The sequence below is a fragment of the Leptodactylus fuscus genome, chromosome 3 (genome assembly GCF_031893055.1).
Source record: "Leptodactylus fuscus isolate aLepFus1 chromosome 3, aLepFus1.hap2, whole genome shotgun sequence".
NCBI lineage: Eukaryota > Metazoa > Chordata > Amphibia > Anura > Leptodactylidae > Leptodactylus > Leptodactylus fuscus.
Window position 1 is genome coordinate 157,515,437 of NC_134267.1, and position 22,161 is coordinate 157,537,597.

At 39.2% G+C, this 22,161-nt stretch overlaps 1 protein-coding gene across 1 annotated transcript in view; it reads left to right on the forward strand.

Annotated features, from left to right (window-relative positions):
• CCDC39 (coiled-coil domain 39 molecular ruler complex subunit) overlaps nucleotides 1–18,130 on the forward strand; it is a 41,901-nt gene extending 23,771 nt beyond the window's left edge. Inside the window, exons 10-20 of the mRNA XM_075266701.1 lie at nucleotides 1,039–1,233; nucleotides 4,950–5,114; nucleotides 5,466–5,603; nucleotides 7,062–7,270; nucleotides 8,641–8,764; nucleotides 9,980–10,139; nucleotides 10,231–10,337; nucleotides 11,581–11,721; nucleotides 13,500–13,679; nucleotides 15,685–15,770; nucleotides 17,896–18,130. Of these exons, the coding sequence (XP_075122802.1) occupies nucleotides 1,039–1,233; nucleotides 4,950–5,114; nucleotides 5,466–5,603; nucleotides 7,062–7,270; nucleotides 8,641–8,764; nucleotides 9,980–10,139; nucleotides 10,231–10,337; nucleotides 11,581–11,721; nucleotides 13,500–13,679; nucleotides 15,685–15,770; nucleotides 17,896–18,052 (1,662 nt within the window). The 3' untranslated portion in view covers nucleotides 18,053–18,130. The remainder of the gene's footprint in view (nucleotides 1–1,038; nucleotides 1,234–4,949; nucleotides 5,115–5,465; nucleotides 5,604–7,061; nucleotides 7,271–8,640; nucleotides 8,765–9,979; nucleotides 10,140–10,230; nucleotides 10,338–11,580; nucleotides 11,722–13,499; nucleotides 13,680–15,684; nucleotides 15,771–17,895) is intronic.
• The last annotated feature ends 4,031 nt before the right edge of the window (nucleotides 18,131–22,161 follow it).

Consider the following 22,161-nt stretch of genomic DNA (forward strand, 5'->3'; position numbering starts at 1 on the left):
CCTCCCATTTATTCCTTCTATTACTGTTGTTGTTACATGTCTTTATAAGGGACGTAGCGCACCACCATTAAGGGCTCTGGACATATGCCGACATCCTGGTTTCTCTTTCCAAAATCATACTCTTTTTGAGACTACTGTCATTCATGATAGATTTCAGTAGTGCTACCTTTTCTTTTTTTCTAACTTGGTGTTAATACAAGAGGAACTTGTATTAACACCACCTTTTGGAAGGCAGATCCCTACAGATCAATGCCTGGTTTTCTGAAACCAATCAGGTTGCATATTCTTACTTTATCACTCTCATAATATGAAGCTACACTAGAGGAAAAACATTTTAGACATCACTATAGGAAATGGCTCTTTACAGTTGTTGTAGTCAAATTATGGAAAGACCTACCCCAAGAGGTACAATGGCAAGTAGTACTTTTATCCTAATCTCTCATGTATGTAAAGGCAGCATGGTTAAATTGAATATATTAAGAAATTGCTATATATGCAAGTCTCTTAAATGCAAGGAGACTTGCCTTTAGTATCCTAAACTGAACGTTTTACGAAATGTAAATTTGTAGAAATAGATGATGTACTGCTAATTGTTCTAAAAATTAGATTTTCAGTAATATTCAGAAAACACAAAGAGCTCCCTATCCAGAAAGTGTGCCCCCTTGTGTTTAGTTAATGTAAATTTACATAAAAGCTAGCACCAGGACTGTTAGACTGTGCTGGACTGGTTCCCAGAGCATTTAGAGAACGGATACAATAAGCATCCCATCAGGGTGGTGCAGGCTGCTCATACACAGACTGTTTTACTTCATGTGTCAAACTGGAATAGCATATGTGGGGCCAGTTAAGTTTTGATTTTTTTCAGGTACATCATGACATAAAAGTGGGATAGACATTCATACACTAAAATAAGATATAAAATATAGTCGATAAAATGACACTAGTGCCTTAAAGCCGAGCTGGAATGAATAAAACTGAAATATCTTTTTCCAATATTGTGTAGAACTACCATCATAATATTGTCATTTATCTCCACAGGATCTGGAAGCCCAGCTAAAACAGATAAGAGAGCAACATTTCAAGAAATCACAGGAGCTGCATGAGCACAAGACAAAAGAAAAGCACATGATATCAGAAATTAATGGAAGCCAAGTCTCGCTGAGAAACCTTAATAGTCAACTGCAAAAACTTGACCTGCATGCTTTAAAGCAACAGGGGATCATTTACAATCAGGTACAAACGCATGCTGGTTTTCAACCATTAAATCCCTTAAATACCATTGCCGTGATTAAGGAAAGCTAACCACATGCAGGACATTTTTTATAATTGAAATATTTTCAAATATAGAATGAGAGCTAGGAAAAAGCTTTGCAAGAAAATAACCAAGCATCATAGTGACAAGAAAGGGTCAGTATAATCAGAATTAAAAATGGTGTTTTAGATGTATTAGTGTAATAACTGTGCGGTGATAATACGATAGATAGATAGATAGAGGGATAGAGGGATAGATAGGAGATAGATAGATAAATAGATAGATAGGAGATAGATAGATAGATAGATAATTAGATAGATATTTGCACACATACATTGTATTTAGTAAATTATATGGTAAAATAAACCTGTCAGCTCTGCTAGTCTAAGTAAAGATGTTTCAGAATTGTTATTGGTAACATGAAGATGTACTTAAAGAGATTTCAGGACGTGTTTTCTTTAAAATTTTATGATAAAATGTGGTTATAAAAAGCAGATGCACTACTGGAACAATACTTAGGGATTTCTATGTGATTGGTTGGGGTTAAACTGCTGTGAGTCCCCCTTCCTAATCACGAGCACCAAACTAGTTTCCTTTGATTGAATGTAGAAGCCGTTGGTCATGTCCACTGATGCTCGAAGCAGCTCTACAGCTTATGGCACATGACTTTGGCAGTCCCATAGGTCTGAAGCAGCAGCAAACACAAATTTCGAGAGCGGGGAATTGGGCAAAAAAAAACCCTTAGCATAGGTTATTAATATCACTTATGTGGAAGTCTGATACATAGCATCCCCACCAGTCAGCAGTTCACAGCAGCAGCAGGGTAAGAGCTACTTCTGCTTTACAGGCCAGGGATGTCAGGTTCATTGGTCATTTCCAGTTTTTAGTTGAGCCCTAATGAAGTGAGAAGATTGTGGCTGAGTTGTAATACCAGACACAGCCACAATACAATGTATGGTACTGTTGGTGCTGTGCCTGGTAAGCAGTAAAGAGGATCTGAAAGATTCAACTGATCAATGAAGGCTGCCGAACATCAAACCCCCATCTTTGTGATATTGATTATGAATCAATTAGTCATCACTGTAATACTTCTGGAAACTCCCTTTAAAAGAAGATCTTCTGCCTACTCACTTGGACGCTAAATGCTGTTACATTTTTTTTTTCTGCTCTTGGTGTCTATTCATTGTTCCATCTCCAGAGGCTGACCAAGACAAATATTATGTTAATAGTAATCTTGCAACGTCTGCCCTTGAAGTAATCTTGACCTCAGGTACTTTCTGGACTACAAAATATCCTTATTGACTAAGATTTTTCCTTAACCCATAAGAACACTTTGCACGTGTGCTTTTTGTGCAGGTTTTAGTCCTTCAAGACTTTTATTTTTGTTACCTGCCACTTTAAAATAGGTATCTTCTGAAGTGTAGTCCAAACTACCTTGGAAAAAGCCATCAGGATTGCCAGTTGGCAGTAAATTTGTGGGTTACAATTCATGTCACAGTGGGGGAAAATTTATGGACCGGTGTTATCAATGCCAGTGTCCATAACCTCATTTCCCCAAAGCTGATAGTAAATGTGACAGAGTCATGAGACCACCCCATGCATGACCTTGTCATGCTTCCTTTTTAGGAAAATGTTGTGAGCAGAGTCAAAAAAACATCAGTAACAGAAATTTATGCCACAACTGGCATTTAAGAAGTTATAAAACAGACTTTAAGCTTACACTAGAAATCTGGCATAAAATATAAAATCTGGCCCAATATATCCATGGTTTCTTTAGACCATGGGATGTTTTTTCATATCCATATATAATAGACTAATGTGGTTTTTTGAGCCAGATAACCGATATTGTTCTGTGGTATCAGAACTATGGAATGATCCTTGAGGAACTACAGCAGATACTTCACTTAACAGTATTCTTTATGGGCACTGAGCTGCTCGCTATGGTACCAATTTTTGAGGACAAAGAGATTTTTTTTTTGCCAGCAATAACAAGGTTTAACAAAGAACAGTAGATCAATCATTCAGGACATTTATAATACTAAACTAGTTTAACATTAACTGTCTTTAATTCTTCCAGGAGTAACTGTGAAATAGCAAACAAATAGCTAAGAAAAGGCCAAGTGAACATAATCTAGGAAATCTAGAGTCACAGGGCTGCAAATCCAGGTTATGATGCAGCTTAAAAGATCCCTGACTCAGAAAAGAGAAAACTGAGCTGTCTATGGCTAACATCTTATCAGCTAGTCAGATGTACATAGACTCTCCTTACAAATTCTGTGAGCAGTGAATTGCTGCAGATTCCTCTCTGTGCTGTCTACAGGCAGAGAAACCTGTGTGTAAACATGTAGAGGCTGTGAAGAGAGACCTGTCCCTCCCCGCTACATTCACTGTGTTCACATGTTGTGTTTGCTGGTTTCTAGGGATAAAACATTCCCAATATCAGTGAACAGTAGCAAGGGGATGTACACATAGCTAAATTTCAAGTGGATTCTGCTGCAAAATCATCTCAAAATTCCGCCTGAAATCTGTGTCCTACTCATTTCAGAGGCAGAAACTTTTTTTTTTTTTGCTTTAGCTGTTTTTTTTTCAAATAAGCTACATGCTCGATCTTCAGGTGGATTCCACATGAGAACTCCCGTTTTAGTAAATGTAAATCAGAAAATTCCACCCCAGATTCTGCTGCAGAATTTGATCTATCAGTAAAATTCTACCAGTTGCAAACACGCAGCATATTACAATACCTGCAAAGTGTATTGTACAATTCTGTTTATTTCCATCCACATATTCCAGAAAAAAATGTGCAGAGGAAATGCTGAGATTTCAAAAACCATTGCTTATCATTTATACCTACGAAGACACTGGCGGTTTACATATAGGTATAATAGGGACAGTAAGTCCGCAGAGCAAAACTCTGCGGATTTTCTGTGAAAAGTGCTGCGCAAAAAACACGATTGATTTTTACTGCGGTCTTTTCACAGTTAGTGATCATTTGAAAGGATGGACCCATCAGGATAAACACTTATCTGGATAAAACCCATCTTTTACTGAAACTGTACATTGATGTGCAAGTTCTATGCAGTGCCTATGGGGCCCTGATTTGGTACCCACCGAAAAGATCACACTCTGAAATGTCAGTAAGTCCTAAGAGGGTACATGGAAAATGGTTTGTTCTAAGTTTATTTTAAACATTAGTCAGACACCCTCCATCCAGTTGACTGTACCAGAAGCAGTTACGCTGGGTTCACACCAGTGCACGATCGGCAGTGTCTGGCCGTGAGCGCCGGTGAGCGTTTTCTGCTCTCTGCTGCAAAACCATTTTTTTTTTAACTGGACACAAAGTTCTGCATGTCCGACTTTGTGTCCAGTTAAAAAAAACGGTTTTGCCGCGGAGAGCACAAAACGCTCACCAGCGCTCACAGCCGGACAGTTTCCAAACCCATTCAAATGAATGGATTTGAAAGCTGACTACGGGATTCTGTCTCCTGTCCAGTTTCAGGCAGGAAATGGAAACCTGTATAAACGGAGACCCGAGGCGCAGATGTGAACAAGCCCCTATTGGTGCTTGAACTGACCGCACTTTACCTTTCTACAGTGGTCTAAGTATGCACTCTTTGGCAAATAAGTGTACACATTCATGCAGAGACACTTCAAGTTATATCTGACCATATTATTATGTCTGTGTATGTTTGTATTGCAGGATTTTCAGATACAACAACTGGAGCGCAGACTAGCAAGGCTGAAAGGTGAAGTCAACACAGATGAAAAACATGCACTGGAAACGAAAGCATCTGATCTTACTAAAACGTTTGATGACCGCAAAGCTGCACTTAATATCCTCAATACTCAACACAAGAAACTTCAGGTAAGTAAATAGGCACTTTGTTGGCCACATTGGTTTTTTATTTATGGCCTATCCTCAAGATAGTCCATAAATGTCTGATCGGCGAGGAGCCCACAACCAGCCCACATATGAATTGGCTGTTCAGGGTCACTTTCGATACCTGTACTATGCACATCACGAAGCTGGAAGCCGGCCGGAAGTTTCCTACATATGCTTATATGCTTGCACTATTAATATATGCAAAATTTGCTGAAATGCTAGTAACTATTTAAAGGGAGTGCATAGTTTACTAGTTTCATTATGTCTTACTGTATGCTGCATTTGTCTTTTTTACCTCTATCTTATAACAAACTTTCATTTCTTCATTAAAAGGGAGATGTTCGTAACATCAAACGGGAGCTTGAAAAAACTGGCCAAGAGAAAGAGAACCTGATCAGTAAAATGGAAGAACTGAAACTCTTCAATAATATGTCAGATAAAGCATTAAAAAAGCTTAGGACATCCAAACAGGTAACCCATTGGCACAAAACCAGTCATGTCTTTCACATGCACTATAGACAGACAGATCTGTCTTTTTTCTTATTTTTGTGTACCATCATAGAAACTACTGGAATATTGCCTTACAGTGTCTTGCTTTGGGCCTTTAGGCTTCTTAATGGCATGTTTCTAGGTCTTTCACCCATGCTGAGAGGAATTTACATAATACTTCTTGACTGCTAGAGCCATCATTGTTAATAATTGATTTACATAATAATCCTTATTCAGTCAAAGGTACTAACTGTGTTTTTCCTAACTGTACATGAAAATACTGTGTAAGTAGAAATGTTTCTTTGTACAGTTGGTCCTGCGGAGAAACAATTATAGAAATAGACGGAGATTAATAATTCACTAATTACACTATTTTGCTGCTAGGAATTAAATTTCGGTGCTTGCATTGGCAAAGTAAGTGTAAATCTTAAGATTTACACATTTTTGTATACTTGTTCTTCAAGTATAAACTGGTCTAGTGATACATTGGGGCATAATGTGTGTTGGATTATTAATAAGGGGTGGTGGTTCCATCAAATAGGGTTGTATTGATAAAGACAAATTTTGTCATCCCGAAAAAAACAAAGAGAAATTCATGAAAATTGCATATGCTAGCCTTGATGATGACAAGGATTTGCCCCTACTTCGTGAAGAAACATTAACCCATAAATCAAAAAAATCTCAGCCCTCCGAGCTGGACTGTAAAATATAAGTAATCTGTTGGGCCACAGGAGGCCACATCATCCTGCTAAACTCCGGCCCCATCCATCTTTTTAGAAAAGTGGTAGGTGCTGCTTAAAGAGGACCTTTCATCAGATCGGGCACATGCAGTATTATATACTGCTGGAGAGCTGACAGTGCGCTGAATTCAGCGCACTATCGGCTTTCCCGATCTGTTCCCGGTGTGAAGCGCTATCAGTCCCGGTACCGTAGGGTTTTACAGTCAGAAGGGCGTTTCTGACACTTAGCCAGGGACGTCCTTCTGCCCAGCAGCACCTATCGCGCTGTACTGTGGAGCGGGGAGGAACGCCCCCCTCCCGCTCCTGATAATACTCGTCTATGGACGAGCCGTGTGAGCAGAGGGAGGGGGCGTTCCTCCCCGCTCACACTGTACAGTGCGATAGGCGCTGCTGGGCAGAAAGGCGTCCCTGGCTAAGTGTCAGAAACGCCCTTCTGACTGTAAAGCGCTACGGTACCGGAACCGATAGCGCTTTACACCGGGCACAGATCGGGAAAGCCGATAGTGCGCTGAATTCAGCGCACTGTCAGCTTTCCAGCAGTATATAAGACTGCATGTGCCCGATCTGATGAAAGGTCCTTTTTAAAAAGGAAAGTCTAGCAAAAATGGTCTTGAGAATTAACACCAGTGTTATAAGAACCCTGAAGAATTCCCGAGACAGATTTTTTTTTCCTTTCATTTGTATGTCATATATTTTGTAGGATTTAATGGTTGAAGACAACATTCTGAAACTGGAAATCAAGCAACTGAGAGACATACTACACAACAAAGTGGATGATGTGTTCTCTTTGGAAAAACGCAAGTTGCAAATGCAGGCAGCTATGAAAGAGCGGACTCAGGAGATTGCTATACACAAAGAGATGCTAAAATCCCAGATACGGTTTGCAGATCAGGAGAGACAGACTATAAGGTACCTGTATTTTTTTTTTTTTTTATGCAGATGTGTTGAAATGTCTTTTTATCCTGCAAAATTGTTTATTTTGTTGAAATTTTACTAAAGAGAATGTGACATTTGAGCTAAAGTGTTATTCACTGGTGTGTATGGTCAACCAGCATTCAAGATATAGAGAAACCTGCTAACTTAAATACTTTATACCCATAAGCGCAAACTGGCTATTCCAAGGAAGGATTAGGTATATTGAAATTTTAACACCTGATCCTTTTGTTTTCTATGCGGATAAGTCACCCCCAAAGATGAGGTTTTGCATTTGTATTTGTAAGAGCATTTTATTCTATTGACCTCTTTGAAAACACATGCACATTCATCAAGTGTGCTTGTATATGGGGAGTTGAAAGGAATAGAACCGAACAGGCATTCGTCCGACAATTATTGAAGGTATATGGACACATTAAGGGTTGGTTCACATCTCCGTTGGTATACCGTCTGGGGGAGTTCGCATGGGGACCCCTCGAAGGGAATACCAAACGCAATTACAAATGCTGTGCAGTAAAACCACGCAGATCCCCATAGACTATAATGGGCTCCGTGTGCTTGCCGCCAGATCTCCACAGGGAACATGTGGACAGGAAAGTACTTCACAATCTACTTTCCTGTCCACATGATTCGAGCAGGCAGTGTGCGGCAAGCACACGGACCCCATTATAGTCTATGGGGATCTTTGTGCTTTCACTGCACACCGCTTGCAATTGCGTCCCCCCCCTCCTGAACGGATTACCAAACGCAGATGTGAACGAGGGGTGAGGCCCCACATAGTGGGCCGCAGCAAATAAGTGCTGCCGGAAAAACCATGGCGGAAACCATTGCAGTTTTTCCCATGCTCACATTACAGAAAAATACACTCAATGGACATGCTGCTATTTCCAAAACCGTTGCAGTTTTGGAAATCACGGCATGTCAATTATACCTACAGAATAAAATGGCAGTTTCCTTTAGGTATAATGGAAGCAGAAAGTTCGCAGAGGTTTCCGCTGTAAATGCCATTAGGCCAGGGTGCCACGTGGCGACTGAAACGCCACAGAAAAAAACAACATTTTACAAAGTGTGAAGAAATATGCACAGCAAACACGCAGCAATTTTCAAAACCATTGCATTTTTGGAAATTGTAGCATATCAATTATACCTACAGAAACGCTGGCGGTTTTCCTATAGGTATAATTGAAGCAGAAAGTCTTTGAAGTGCTGTTTTTAGGCCTTAGCCTAAGAGGCATTTTCCTGACAGATGCTTTATAAGTTAAATTTATGTGACTATTATGTATTATCATGTATCATTTTAATTTTGAATAACATTTGTAATGGATAACTCTGGCCTTTCTATATAGTCAGGAACTTCATGAGAGACTTGCAAAAGTTGATAAAATGAGAAAAAGATTTGAAATAATTACTGTTGCAATGATGCCGCCAGAAGGTGAAGAGGAGAAGTCACAAGCATATTATATCATAAAGGTAATAATAAGCTGTAATACAACCGCTCCTGCAACAAAATGATGTAAACAAGACTTCAGCTGTCAGTGTTTTTTAATGAGCCGCAAAAGGCCTTTCATAAAATAGGACATATACTGTTTTTGTCAGTTTTCATGGGTCACTCATTAGGATTCATGGCGCACGGCTACAAAAAGCTGTGAAAAATGGCCATTTTTACTTCGTTTGCAACGTGGTTGTGTGAATAAGGCTTTACAATCATTACAAATATTAAGTAGACCTCAAAGGAAAACCTTACTATACAGAGTAGTCCATATATGGCCTTCAGGAAAGGAAACTAGACATGTGCATATACACACCGCTAAGTATGTTCACTTGCTTCCATATCTCCTAATAGACTGTAAAGGAGTGACAGTGCATATGTAGCTACCTCTCTGCTACAAATTGGGGCAAGCAGGACACTGAATATACTGTACAGCCCTGCAAGTGGAAGCAAGGGCCACACATAAAGGCTGTTCAAAATACTAGGTTGACCATGGCAAATGTACAGTATAATGATGACTGGAATCAGGCCATACTTACCTGATACAAAGTGAAGAACTACTTCAGTACAGGATGCAGCCAGGCCCAATTGTGTATGATGGAGGCCTCTGTCATATACAATTGGGTCTGATATTATCCTGTCTTGAATGTGTACTTCATTCTGTATCAGATAAGTATAATATTTGCCAACTTGCTTGTGAGAATAAAGTCCCATTTATCAATATAATTGTATATTAAAAATGCTATGTTAAAAAACTGCAGTCTCTGCTTCACTAGCCCATATTACTCATTTCTCTGACCTAATTTCTTTTAAAATTTTCTAAAATCTTTATGTAATATCTTTCCACATAGGGATGTTATATACAATAATATAAGTGTTCCAGTCTGTTGTGGTGTATAGGTACAATATTAATAGAAGTCAGGTTTTAGTATGGCATTCTATTGTTAAATGGAATTTTATTGCCACAGGTAAGTTGGTATAGACTGTACTGTATTGTGTTGAATTTCCTCTAACAATATAAGTAGGGTGTTATTGGAGTGTGTGTTCCATTAGTATGGCTTGTTACCTGTGATATGTTTTAATTTTGATGTACTTGTCCATGAACTGGTACACGGTCCCCAGGTTGTAACTACAGCCATGTCATCTGTCAGGTTTTCTAATCCTTCACAATTCCTTTAATACTATGTCTGTTTAAGGCTGCACAAGAAAAGGAAGAACTTCAGCGAGTTGGTGATGAACTGGATGCTAAAATTCGCAAGACTGAAAAGGAGATCAATGCTTTAGAGAACACACTTCAAGTTTTAAATGGCTGTAACAACTCTTATAGAAAATCATTTAACAAAGTAACTGAAACTAGTAAGTTTTACACTTCACTACGTGAGACATGTTCTTATTGTATTACTCGCATTATTGTCTGTAAGATAAATGCTGATAAACTAAATCTTAGGTGAAGAGTATGAAGAAAAAGTTCAGCTGGAGGAGCAAAAGAAAGCAGCTGAAGAAAAGTACAGGTACAAGAGGAGACAGATAAAGGAGATTCAGGAAGATATGCAGGTAAAATTTATATTAAATACATTAAATATGTTATTCTGAAATTATCTTTCAATGTAAAGGGGAGAAGTAGTGAAGTATATGGAATCCAATGTAAGAGAGTAAGATGAAGCAGAGGTTTATGAGGGTATATATCTGCATGGGACATATTTTGCAGAACAATCCACCATGGATTTTGTTGCCAATTCATGCCATAATCTACATGAGATACATGAGATGGATGAAATCATTGCAAACATCTGCAGCATAAATTAACTTAAAATTGGCACCTCAGGATATTTTCTATTGCTTATATTTTGGAAATACTGTAAATGCTGCGGATTTTCGGCCAGAAACTCTGCAGGGGAAAATCCACAGGGTTTAAGACCTATGACCTATTTATTATTATTATTTATTTATTATTAAATATTGTTAAATTACATTGTAACATCAATATTCAGGCACATAAATAGAGCTATAATGAAACTGTCTGGAACTTTGTGCCCCATACACCTAAGTATCTGACAGCGCTGCTCTTAGCTTCTCCAACCTGCCCTTCATGTGTCCCAGAAGTGCATTATTGTGTAAAAAAAACAAACTTTTAATCTATATGCAAACTAGCTTTATCCAGTCATATGGGTCATAAATATAAGCCAAGGCCCCTGAACTGTCCCCTATGATTTGATTGACATCATAGAGTACTGGGAACATCATTTCAAGCCTTGCTAGAATTTTGCACATGCGCTGTAGTGCTTTGGTGCGTGTAACTAGTTAGCGGTGCAGTAGACCAGAGTGTACTCTTGTCCCAGCCTTTGACGCATTTGCAGCACTCATAGGGGATGGATTGTGGGTGTGGAGGGCTTGAATTCTGTCACTGACTAAGACTTATTTGCATAAATATTAAAAGTTATGAGAACAATGAGTTATGAAACTATGAGCCATAAGAAGGGCAGCATTGGAGAAGCCAGGCTAGGGTGCTACAAAGCTCCCAACAGGTTGCCTGCTTAACTTTTCTTAACATCTTAGACTTCCCAGTAAAAAGTAGGACAGACTTATTTTTCAAGTGGTCACATATAAGAAGACACAATATATTAATATTGAAGTTTGATAAATGATGTCTGTGGGCATTACCTATTAGCACTGTATCCAGCTGTACAGAGACACTTACTGATAAAATGCCATCTTAATGTTAAAAGACTAACCCGACTTTGAAAACCATGACAACAGGCTCTATATGATCTTTAAAGAAACTGTTACTTTATTCCAGATTATGAAAAACACCTTTGATAGCATGATGAAAGAGGAATCGTTGTACCAGGAGAAGGTGAATGAAATGCTTCCCTCCATTACACAGCTTAACAAAGAGACGGAGGATCAAAAGAAGAAATTGGAGAGAGTCATGAAACAGGTTAATGTCCACAATTGTGCAGGAGAAACATGTTTTATACTTTGTAAAGAACAGAGATGTGATTTCTTATAAGGATCGGTTTTGTTTCAAGTGATTTTCTGTTCACAAAGGCCCAAGCCTGTAATCATTTCACTTAGTAATTTTTGCAGCAATCTTTAGAAAAGTAAAACATACACATGTCTATTAATTTTTGGAGTTAATATAAAAGGATTACTTGATACTATATTGACAAACTACCTTCAAGAGTGTAATTTCTGCAAAATATTAATTGAAGGGATTTCATCCGATCCCCTCATGCACATACACATTCAGTTGAGTGTCTGTGTGCCCTGCATGGAGGAGAGAAGGCGAAGTCGCTACCAGGCATCATTGGAGGCGGCTTTTCTCCGTAGGACAAATGGATTAGGCAGTTGAAATCCAGCTCCCCGATCTCTGTCTTCTTGATATCTGCTGTCAGCGGACAGTCAAAAGGCCCCCTCATCATACTCATTAAATAGTGAAAATATAGCCCAAAATAATCTTCTTACTTGCTTAAAGTTTTTTGTTTAAAGGGGCCCTATCATTGGGAAATCGTAATTTTTTTTAAAGAAAGTGATGTGCCTGAATAGCCTTTAAAAAGGCTGTTCAGGTGCTACTACTAGATTTTGATAAGATCCCCTCATATTTTTACATATCAGTAAAACCGATATGCAAATGAACCTCTCCTTGCACCCTGGGCATTCCCCAAGTGATCATGCACGTCCGTGTGTCATACCTTCGTAACGCCCCCTATGTTGCTTGTGCTCTGTGATGCCCTCCTCCGTAGCTGTAACCGCCTCCATTGTCTGTAGTCTCGATCCTGTGCTTTGAAATCTCAGGCATGCGCAGCAATGCTCTGTTCTGAGCGCCATTTTATTGTAGCTACCTAAAGAACAGCATACTGAGCAGTTTTATAGTTAGCTACAATAAAATGGCATTCAAGCAAGCACAGTAGCGCTCAGAACAGAGCGTTACTGCGCATGCCTGAGATTTCAACGCGCAGGATCAAGACCACAGACAATGAAGGCGGTTACAGCTACGAAGGAGGAGAGCATCACGGAGCACAAGCAAAGGAGGGGGCGATACAAAGATATGATGCAGGGGGATGCATGATGGCTTGGGGAACGCCCAGGGTGCACTGAGAGGTTCATTTGCATATCTGTTTTACCGATATGTAAAAAAAAACAAAACAGGACGGTCTTTTCAAAATCTAGTAGCAGCCGCTGAATAGACTTTTTAAAGGCTATTCAGGCACATCACTTTCTAAAATCAAGATTTCCCAATAATAGAGCCCTTTTAAAGTAATTACAGGTACCGTATATTAAATTCTAAAATGAAATACACATTTTAGCTATTTTTTCCTTTCTAAAAGTAAAACAAATATAAAAATACTTCTTTTGTTTTGATATCATATTAACACCTGACCACTGCCGGACAAGGAAACAAAAATATAGCTAAATATTTGGCTATGAGAACAATAAAAAAATGTTTATTCCAGAAGGTGAAATTTTGCTGTAGACATTCATGGTCTTGAAAGGCTTAGCGTAATTTAGTTTTTGCTGTTGCAACAAAATTATTTTTCTAGAATAATTATTAGGTGTTGAAATCCCAGCAAGAATAACAAAGAAAACCTTTTCCACAGGAATAGAAAAGATTCCAAGCTATAGTGACAAATAACATGTATGTCATGAGAATAAAGCTCCACATGATGGCTGTTCCAACCCATTTACAGTATTGTTGACATTTCTTATCTCTATTAGTGTTCTAAGCTGGTAAAAGAAATCCGTTCTGCAAAGAAAAGCAAAGGAGAAACCCAAGATGAACGTGATATTAATGTTCGTGAGCTTCGGGACTTCAACAAATCCATTAATAAGATGTTGGCCCGAGCAATGGATGAACACCCAGAAATCACTGTACCTTTACAGATGTACTTTCAGCAGGTAGATCTGTGATACCTATGATCTGTATCACACAAATACATTCCATATAATTATTGTATGAGATAAATAAAAATAGATTTTTTTTTCAGTAGCAGAAAATACATAGTGTTGGCATGTGACCAAGGACAATAGGTGGTATTTATTAAGAAAGGCATTTCTTACACCAATCTTTATTCATTCCCCCACTGGCTCAAGATGTGTCTGAATTATGAAGTGGCTACGACCTCTTAATCATTGTCTTGTGAAAGCACCAAAATTGAAATCTACTATAACCAAGTTATAGAAAATCTGTCTGGCCAAAGTGTCTCCACACAGGCCCACCATGATCCCAGGCCTGCTCCATCAATTTTTCTAAAAAAAAAAAAAAAAAGTGGCTAGCAGGTTAGAGAATGGAGAAAGTGGTGAATTTTTGGCACAAACTGATGTGATGTGCGCCAGTATCCCCTAATACAGTGGTTCTTAACCAGGGTTTGATCGAACCCTAGGTCCTATGCACGGTTCATTTTGTGTACCAGTAAAAACATATCCCTGTGTCTTGAATTTGGAAATAAATCATATTTTATTTATCACTAAAGAAGGGTTCGGTGAATGTGCATATGAAACTGGTGGGTTCAGTACCTCAAACAAGGTTAAGAACCACTGCCCTAATATCTGCCTGCATGTTGTATGTTGTCTTATTTTTCTGAGACTTCAGTTTCTTTCCAATTCATCAGTTTCTTCCTATACTTCAAAAACTTAGGCTAATTTGCTTCCCATAGAATACGCGCTAGTGTGCATGTTTGTGAAAGGGAATTAGATTGTAAGCCCCATTGGAGACAGGGACCAGTGACAGAAACATATTCCGTGTACTTTCACTGCTGTTGTTCGAACGGTTACCCCAAGTTACAGGGTTGACTCAACAAGACAACTAGTGTGTATACCCAGACTTCTATTAGTCAGAAAATGTACTCCTGTGGTCCCGGCCTTTCACTGTCTGTGCAATGCTACATCTCTTTTTCTACGGCATGAAGCCCCTTTGTCAGTACCCTTTGCAGTGCATCTCACAACCATTGTATTAAACAAATAATTAACCTGCCAGAATTTTTCTGTATTTATCCTGCTACAGAAAACATTTGACTTCAGAAAACATTTTGCTGAATTTCCATGACAACACTTGTACATTGATATAACATTTGAGGATATTTAATCAGGTTTTTTTCATACTTACGGTAAACTAGACCATGTGTAACCGCTTGTGTTTTGACTTTCCCCTACCAATAGAAAGTTATTTATGCCACCTTCCACGTCCCATTGTATGTGATCGGAGTTTATACCATTTTGGAGAATGTCTTATGTTTTGGTTGCTTTTTATTCAAATTGTTATTGGAGGTGAAATGGCAAAAAAAAAAAACGGAGATTCATCTGGCTTTGGCGACTTCAATTAAAGGGAGTCTGTCACCAATGTGGAACATATTAAATCAGCAAGATAGATGGATCAACTTCACTGCAACTATTTTTTTTCCCCATGAAGTCGTGCTCCATTTATAAGAGTCATTTATTTCAGAATTTGCAAATTAGAGCACCAAGGGCGGCTCTGTTGCTTCAAACTGCTACACTCCACACTGTCACTCAAATAAGGGAGGAGGAAGGAGGGTGTATTAGAGAAATGTGGGGTGTAGTCTTTTGGAGCAACAGAGCTGTCCTTGGTGTTGCGATTTGCTTGGTTTTCATATTGTGAAATAAATTAAAATCTCGGCAATGGGGGAAAAAAGTTACAATCAGGTAATTCTGAACTATTTGTGTTGTTGGTTTTATATGCTTCATCCTGGTGACAACCTCCCTTTAATACTTATAGGCTATGTATAAATGTAAATTAAAGGGGTTGTCAGGGACCTAAACTACTACAAACTGCTACACTTGCTTCTAGAAGGAAAGAAGTCCTCTGTATGTAGGAGACTGTGTTGCCACATGTAAATCTTATAATGTATGGCTCTTTAAATACATTTACATCTGTAATGCTTTTCAGTTTGGTTTACAAATACCAACCGGGACTTCAACACCAGGAAGCTCGAGATCAGGTGGTTCTTCACGAAGTTCAATCTCATCTGTAAGGTAGGTAAATAGTTAATCAGAGGCTACTTGATAAGGTAAACCTTTCTAGTACTACTGAAGACTATACCGTCAGAACAACTTAACCCCATAAACAGTCACGTTCAAATTGAAAATATCCTCCTGAAAATCTCACTTTCTTTATTTCAAATCTCGAATTTATGGCTCAAAATAAATATTACTGACACATAACTCTGGTTCCTTCTGTACATTTTAACCCTTTGGTGTAACATATTTTAGCCTTATACCAGTAACATTCTATCCCTCTCTGCATTCCCGCTTTCAGAATGTTTTATTAAACTTTATTTCAGAGTAACTCTACAAGACCTTGTATTTTGTGGGTACTTATGACATTTTTTAAATCAGTTTTTATTTCTCTTTATTTTTGAACTGTAAAACATAACAAAAACCATTATAAATATGGTATCGCTGTAATCGGAATGACCCCCCCGGACAAAGCTGCCATGTCCTTTTTATTGCTGTAAAAATTAAATGCCAAGTGAAAGCCATAAAAACAAGATGCAAAAAATGATGAAAGAATTATGTGTTATTTCAGATGGTTCCCCAAAAAATGTTAATAAAAACTTATCAAAACATTACATGTACCCCTACATTGTCACAAATGAAAGTACAACTCATCATGCATAAAATAGGCCCTCACATAGCTATCACGACAGAAAAGAAAGTTACAAATTTTGGAAGACGGGGAGGAAAATATGAAAAAAAGTCACTGAGTATTAACATACAAACTACCCTGTGTGCTTAAGGGGTTAAGGGCTGTTTCACAAAGCCATGTTCAGGCCAAGAAAAATGATTCTTGTAAGGGCTGGATTTTCTTGCACAGACAAGGGTAGGCTGGTCTTAACTCAACTGAGCTTGTCAGTTCGTTTAGCCTAATGGTCTTCAGATGAGTAAATGCAGCTGATACGTGAACTGTTTCTCTCATGGCTCTTAGGCCGGGGCCCCACGGGTTGTGGCATGTTACAGTAATTGCAAAGTGGATGGGAGTCATGCGAATCCCATGTTCACTTTGCGGTAAAAACCGCAGCGCGAATGCACTTAATTTTCCAAAACCGGCGCAGTTTTGGAAATCGCAGCATGTCAATTATATCTACAAAAACGCCAACGGCTTGCCTGTAAATGTAATGGTAACAGAAATTCCGCGGAGGAAAACTCTGTGAACTTTCTGTTTAAAGCTCTCCGGGAAGAACTGTGATGCGTTCCCACTGCGGTTTTTCCCGCAGCGCTTTAGCACTGCGGATTGTCCTATGGGGCCTTAGCCTGGAATTACACATGCAATTTTTGATACACTGTTTTAAGCTAACCCAAAGGTGAGGACCGCTATCACTCTTTCCTTTACACTTTTCCTACTTTTTGGATTCTGGCTTTGACTTCTCCATAGGATAGCTCATCAATACCAGATTGGCGGATCTGATCCAAGTGAATGGAACTGAGGTTGCAGCACTTTACCCGGGTGATACAAAGTTTATGTATAATTGTATAGTTCTAGTACAATGTGGCTTTGGCAAACAACTTTGATTTTGAAGAACTAATAGGTCCTCAATATTTAAAGGTGTATTCCCACAAATATAACCATACTTAAAATTATAGACAAATAACTGTTAAACATTTTTGCAAATAGAAATCATTCAAACTTTTGCAGAGTTTTAAAGGTTTTCTCTAATCATACATGTAGTCTTCTTGCCTGATAACCTGTCAGAAACCCAGCCATGATATACTCGTGGACAAGTGTTAAATGCCATTTAATTAACACCCATCTACAGCAGGTGGTGAATGCCTGATGGCAGAGGATCATCCTGAGCAGGTAGATGTAGCCTCTTACAGTGAATGGTCTAATTTCCCTGGTTCATGTGGTCTTTGTAAAAAAAAAAATAGGTTGTGTCTGCAGACCTTCATTTCTTGGTTTATTTCAGAGTTGTCTATTAGGCTCCTCTCTGTCCAGGCAGTACAGTGTTCATTGTTCTGTCATACTTTATAGAGGCCAGAGGATGCCATATTATCAAAATGTTCACATTTAAAGTACGTTATATTGTGTTAAAACAACAGATAGGGTTTATTCATTTATGTTAACGTATGCATTAAAGTACCATATTTGTTTTATACTTAGATCAACTTCTTCAAGAGCTTCAACAAGCTTGCTTCCATCCTCAAGAGTAAATGTAGTTGAACTTGGCCTTCCTACAACTTCCCCTCCATCCACTGCATCATCGGCTCGCAGCTCTAAGCCATCAAGTAGAGGGAGCAGTCAAAGAAGCTCTAAGTAGCAGTGACATGAGAAGTATAGACCATTGTTTTCAGATTGATTTATCTTATTGGTTTTAATGTGTACTATTGTGTAAACAAACAATAAATGAGGGGTTTGTAATTCAGGCTTTTTAAAGCATTATTTATAGTCTTTTCCTACGTTTTGTAATCATTCTGGAGTGCAAAGATAGACAGATATCACATGGCCTTAAGGCACAGTGCAGGGAGTCAGATCCAGTGAGCAGAATACTAGCATTGCTCTCTGCAGTATAAAACCTGGCACGTGCTGGATTTGATCCAATCGGATTTGAACCGCCGGAAGAAGACTATGATGAAGCCGGGGAAGAGCCAGAACGGAGGGCGTCGCCGAAAGAAGAGGAAGGCATGCCAGAAGATGACGTCGGATCGTGCAGGACCCCCTAGCGTGCACGCTAAGGTATGATTTACATGTTTTTATAGTTTTATTTTAAAACAGTACAGTGGCTAGAGGAACTAAGTGTCTCTGCAAAGATGAGAAGTACTTTGTATATTAGACCAGAGCTTTTTCTTTGCCAGACTCACCGTTCCTCCAGATAGCTGTGAATTGAGGTAGTGTAATATTAAAGGAGCTCTACCAGCAAAATTATGCTGTATGAGCCCCACATATGCCTGAATAGCATTTGAAAAAGGCAGTTCAGGCACCACTAATGTTATTTTAATCAAAAATAGAATCCGACCTCTCTCCGATATAAAATTTAACTTTTATTTAATTCCACATCATAAAATAACAAAAAATGATGTAAATGAAAACAGACAGTACCAAAAAATTCCCCCTAAAAAAATGCAGACGCGTTTCGGAACATCAGTTCCTTCCTCAGAGCGTACATAGACTGAAATGACCTGTCTATTTAAGGAGTCTCATAGTATTGAGACATCCGATGATAATGCGAGACACCTGAAATTGGTGAATTTATTTTCTACATAAACCTTCCCTTTCTTATTTAAATAAACTATTAGATTTACAGATTTATATCTCCAACGTGGATTATATCTGGTCATACAAAGTGAAACATAAATATAATCAAATCATATAACATAGATAACCTAATATCAGCCAGATGAATCGACCAAGTAATATATCCGCTAATAGCACTAGCAAGCAACCACATAGGGCATAAAAGAGCATAGACCTTTCAAAATAAGGGTGATCAAGGTGGAAAAAATAATCCTATTAGAATAGCTATTCGATCTCTATTCACACCTTGCGTTATTCTAGAAGCGTTTTTCAATAGATTTAGAATACATTTTAAAAAACACCTCATTACACCGTTATTTACCTATCAATATATCCAACTAAGTGGGCTTGCAGCACAGAATATAACTACATATAACTTCAACTGGCTTACTCTCATCAAAAACAACAGATTACCTACCAAATATCATAAAATATTGCAGAGGCTGCCGAATGTACTTCTAAATGACCAGATGAATCCAGACGGCTCCGTTCATGCACACATAAGGGTCCACCCATGACCCAAGGTAACTCCGGTCACGTGACCCCCATGAGCCAATGGGTATCCACACTACACAAAACTCCTCCCCCCATTCCCAAAAAATGTTCTAATTATATTAGAGAAGGGATTCATGTCCACAGTTAGAGGTCACCTGACCATGGTGAACCAATAGGGACGTTAGAATATGTTCCAGCAAGATACAGGAATTCTATTCCCGCCTATGTTGACCGGCTTCTACCTCTGACATATATATCATCTCACGGCGGAAAATCTTTACAACAGCCAAAGGTAAGTGTATATAGGTATAACATACACACTATAGATGGATAAAGGGCACACCACCCCCCATTTTAAAATAAAACTATAAAAGCATATATATATACACCATACATTAGCGCGCACGCTGGGCGGTCATGCAAGATTCGACGTTATCTTCTGGCACGCCTTCCTCTTCTTTCGGTGATGTCCTCCGGTCCTGGCTCTTCCTCGGCTTTGTCGTCTTCTTCCGGCGGTTCAAATCCGGCGCGTGGGCACTGCCATTGAGAAAAATGGCGCAGGAGCGTGCGCAGTAGCTCCGGAGGGAGCTACTGCGCACATGCCGGATTTGATCCAATCAGATTTGAACCGCCAGAAGACGACGACGATGAAGCCGGGAAAGAGGCAGGATCGGAAGGCGTCGTCGACAGAAGAGGAAGGCGTGCCAGAAGATAACATCCGAACGTGCACGACCACCCAGCGTGCACGCTAAGGTATGATTTATATATATGTTTTTATAGTTTATTTTACAACAGATGGGGGGTTTAAAATAAGATTAGCGGTGCCTGAATAGCCTTTTTAAAGGCTAGTCACGTATATGTGGGGCTCATACAGCATAATTTTCTGATAGAGCCCCTTTAATAAGAAACTCCAACTTTGCTCAACGTTGGTAGTCAGCACAATGTACAATGAGATATCATTATTCAGTAAAGTTTTGACAAGTTATTTGCACTTGGAAGAAGAAAAAGAAAGCATTCAGCAAATTGGCTGGTATGAGATTTAACCCCATATTGTATTTCAACCTATTGATAGGGCATGAGAGATCTCTGTTAATAATATGCATATTCTTATGGAACTACCACACCCAGGTTGGTGTACTTAGAGATGACAGAAGTAAACCTAAAAGGTTAGAGGCACACATGGGAGACATACAATAATCTCCACTACATGGGAACAAAGTGAGGGTTGGAAAGGCTGATACAGCAATGTCGGAACTAGAACTGAAAGGAACACAATTCATGCAACTTTGCAGCAAATTGAGATTACTAGCAAACACTGCACAAAAATTTAAATTTGAAACTAAAGTGCATGTTCAAGCAATATCTTTCTGCAAACAAATTGTGCTTTTAAAAAAAAACCTAGATGTACAGGTGTTAAACATCAAAATCCTAGAAATGTGCCAACCAGTTTTGTGCATGCAAATTAAAATTAAGTGTTCTGACAGAGCATCTACCCAGTCCCCACTGCTGTATTGGGCGGCTGGAATGTTGATGACCACGTGTGAGGTTCTCTAAAGAGGTGACCCTGTGTCACTTGGTGGATTGGGTTAGTATTTCTTCAATACACCTCGCTCCCCAAGAATGGGAGGAAAGGGGGCTGGACACAGCACTGTGGCTGAGACGCCTCAGTGGACAGGTAAATTACCTGTCCGACATCTTCGGGTGCTCGCAGGGTCACCCCTTCAGTAACCTTGTACAAAAATGTGGGGTTTACCTATACAAAGGCTGCAGCCACCTACACCTAGGGACTGGGTGACTAAGGGTGGGTTTGCCATTGGATGACCATTGTGATCTGATAGTGTCCATTAATGGGGAGAAAAAAAAAATGGACACCTATCATAACATACATTTAACGGGCACTAACTGATGTTAAAGGGGTTTTCTGAGCAAAAAAAATATTTGTAAAAAAGATCTGTTAGTGCTATCAATGGGTTAATAAGTGCACACAAATACCTTTAGCAGTGTTTTGAATGATTTCTGGCTTTCTCTGGAAGCTCCTGGTATCCTCTGCATTTGTTTACATGGATAGCCTAAAGCTTCCATGATGCATTGCAGTTCATGCAGATCCCCCCTCACGTCCTCCTTCACCCCCCCCCCCCCATTTCCCTAGCTATCCTGAGGACTACTAGCATTCCCCCCAACCGTCTCCCCACCTCATCATACTTTCATGCCGCTGTCCCCCCTCTTCTGCCCACACCTGGAAACCGGAGCTGGCGCCTGCGCAATAGAACACGGGCAGAAGCAAAGAGAAGCAGCCATGCATGCACAATAGGACGCTGTTCAAGAGAGAAGAGTACTGGTGACCTCCCGTCTCCCGAAATAGCAAAACAGAATGTCACCAGGAAACAGAAAATGTGACTGGGGCGGTCACAGGCATATGGATAACTACAGTCCTATGAAAAAGTTTGGGCACCCCTATTAATCTTAATCATTTTTAGTTCTAAATATTTTGGTATTTGCAACAGCCATTTCAGTTTGATATATCTAATAACTGATGGACACAGTAATATTTCAGGATTGAAATGAGGTTTATTGTACTAACAGAAAATGCGCAATATGCATTAAACCAAAATTTGACCGGTGCAAAAGTATGGGCACCTC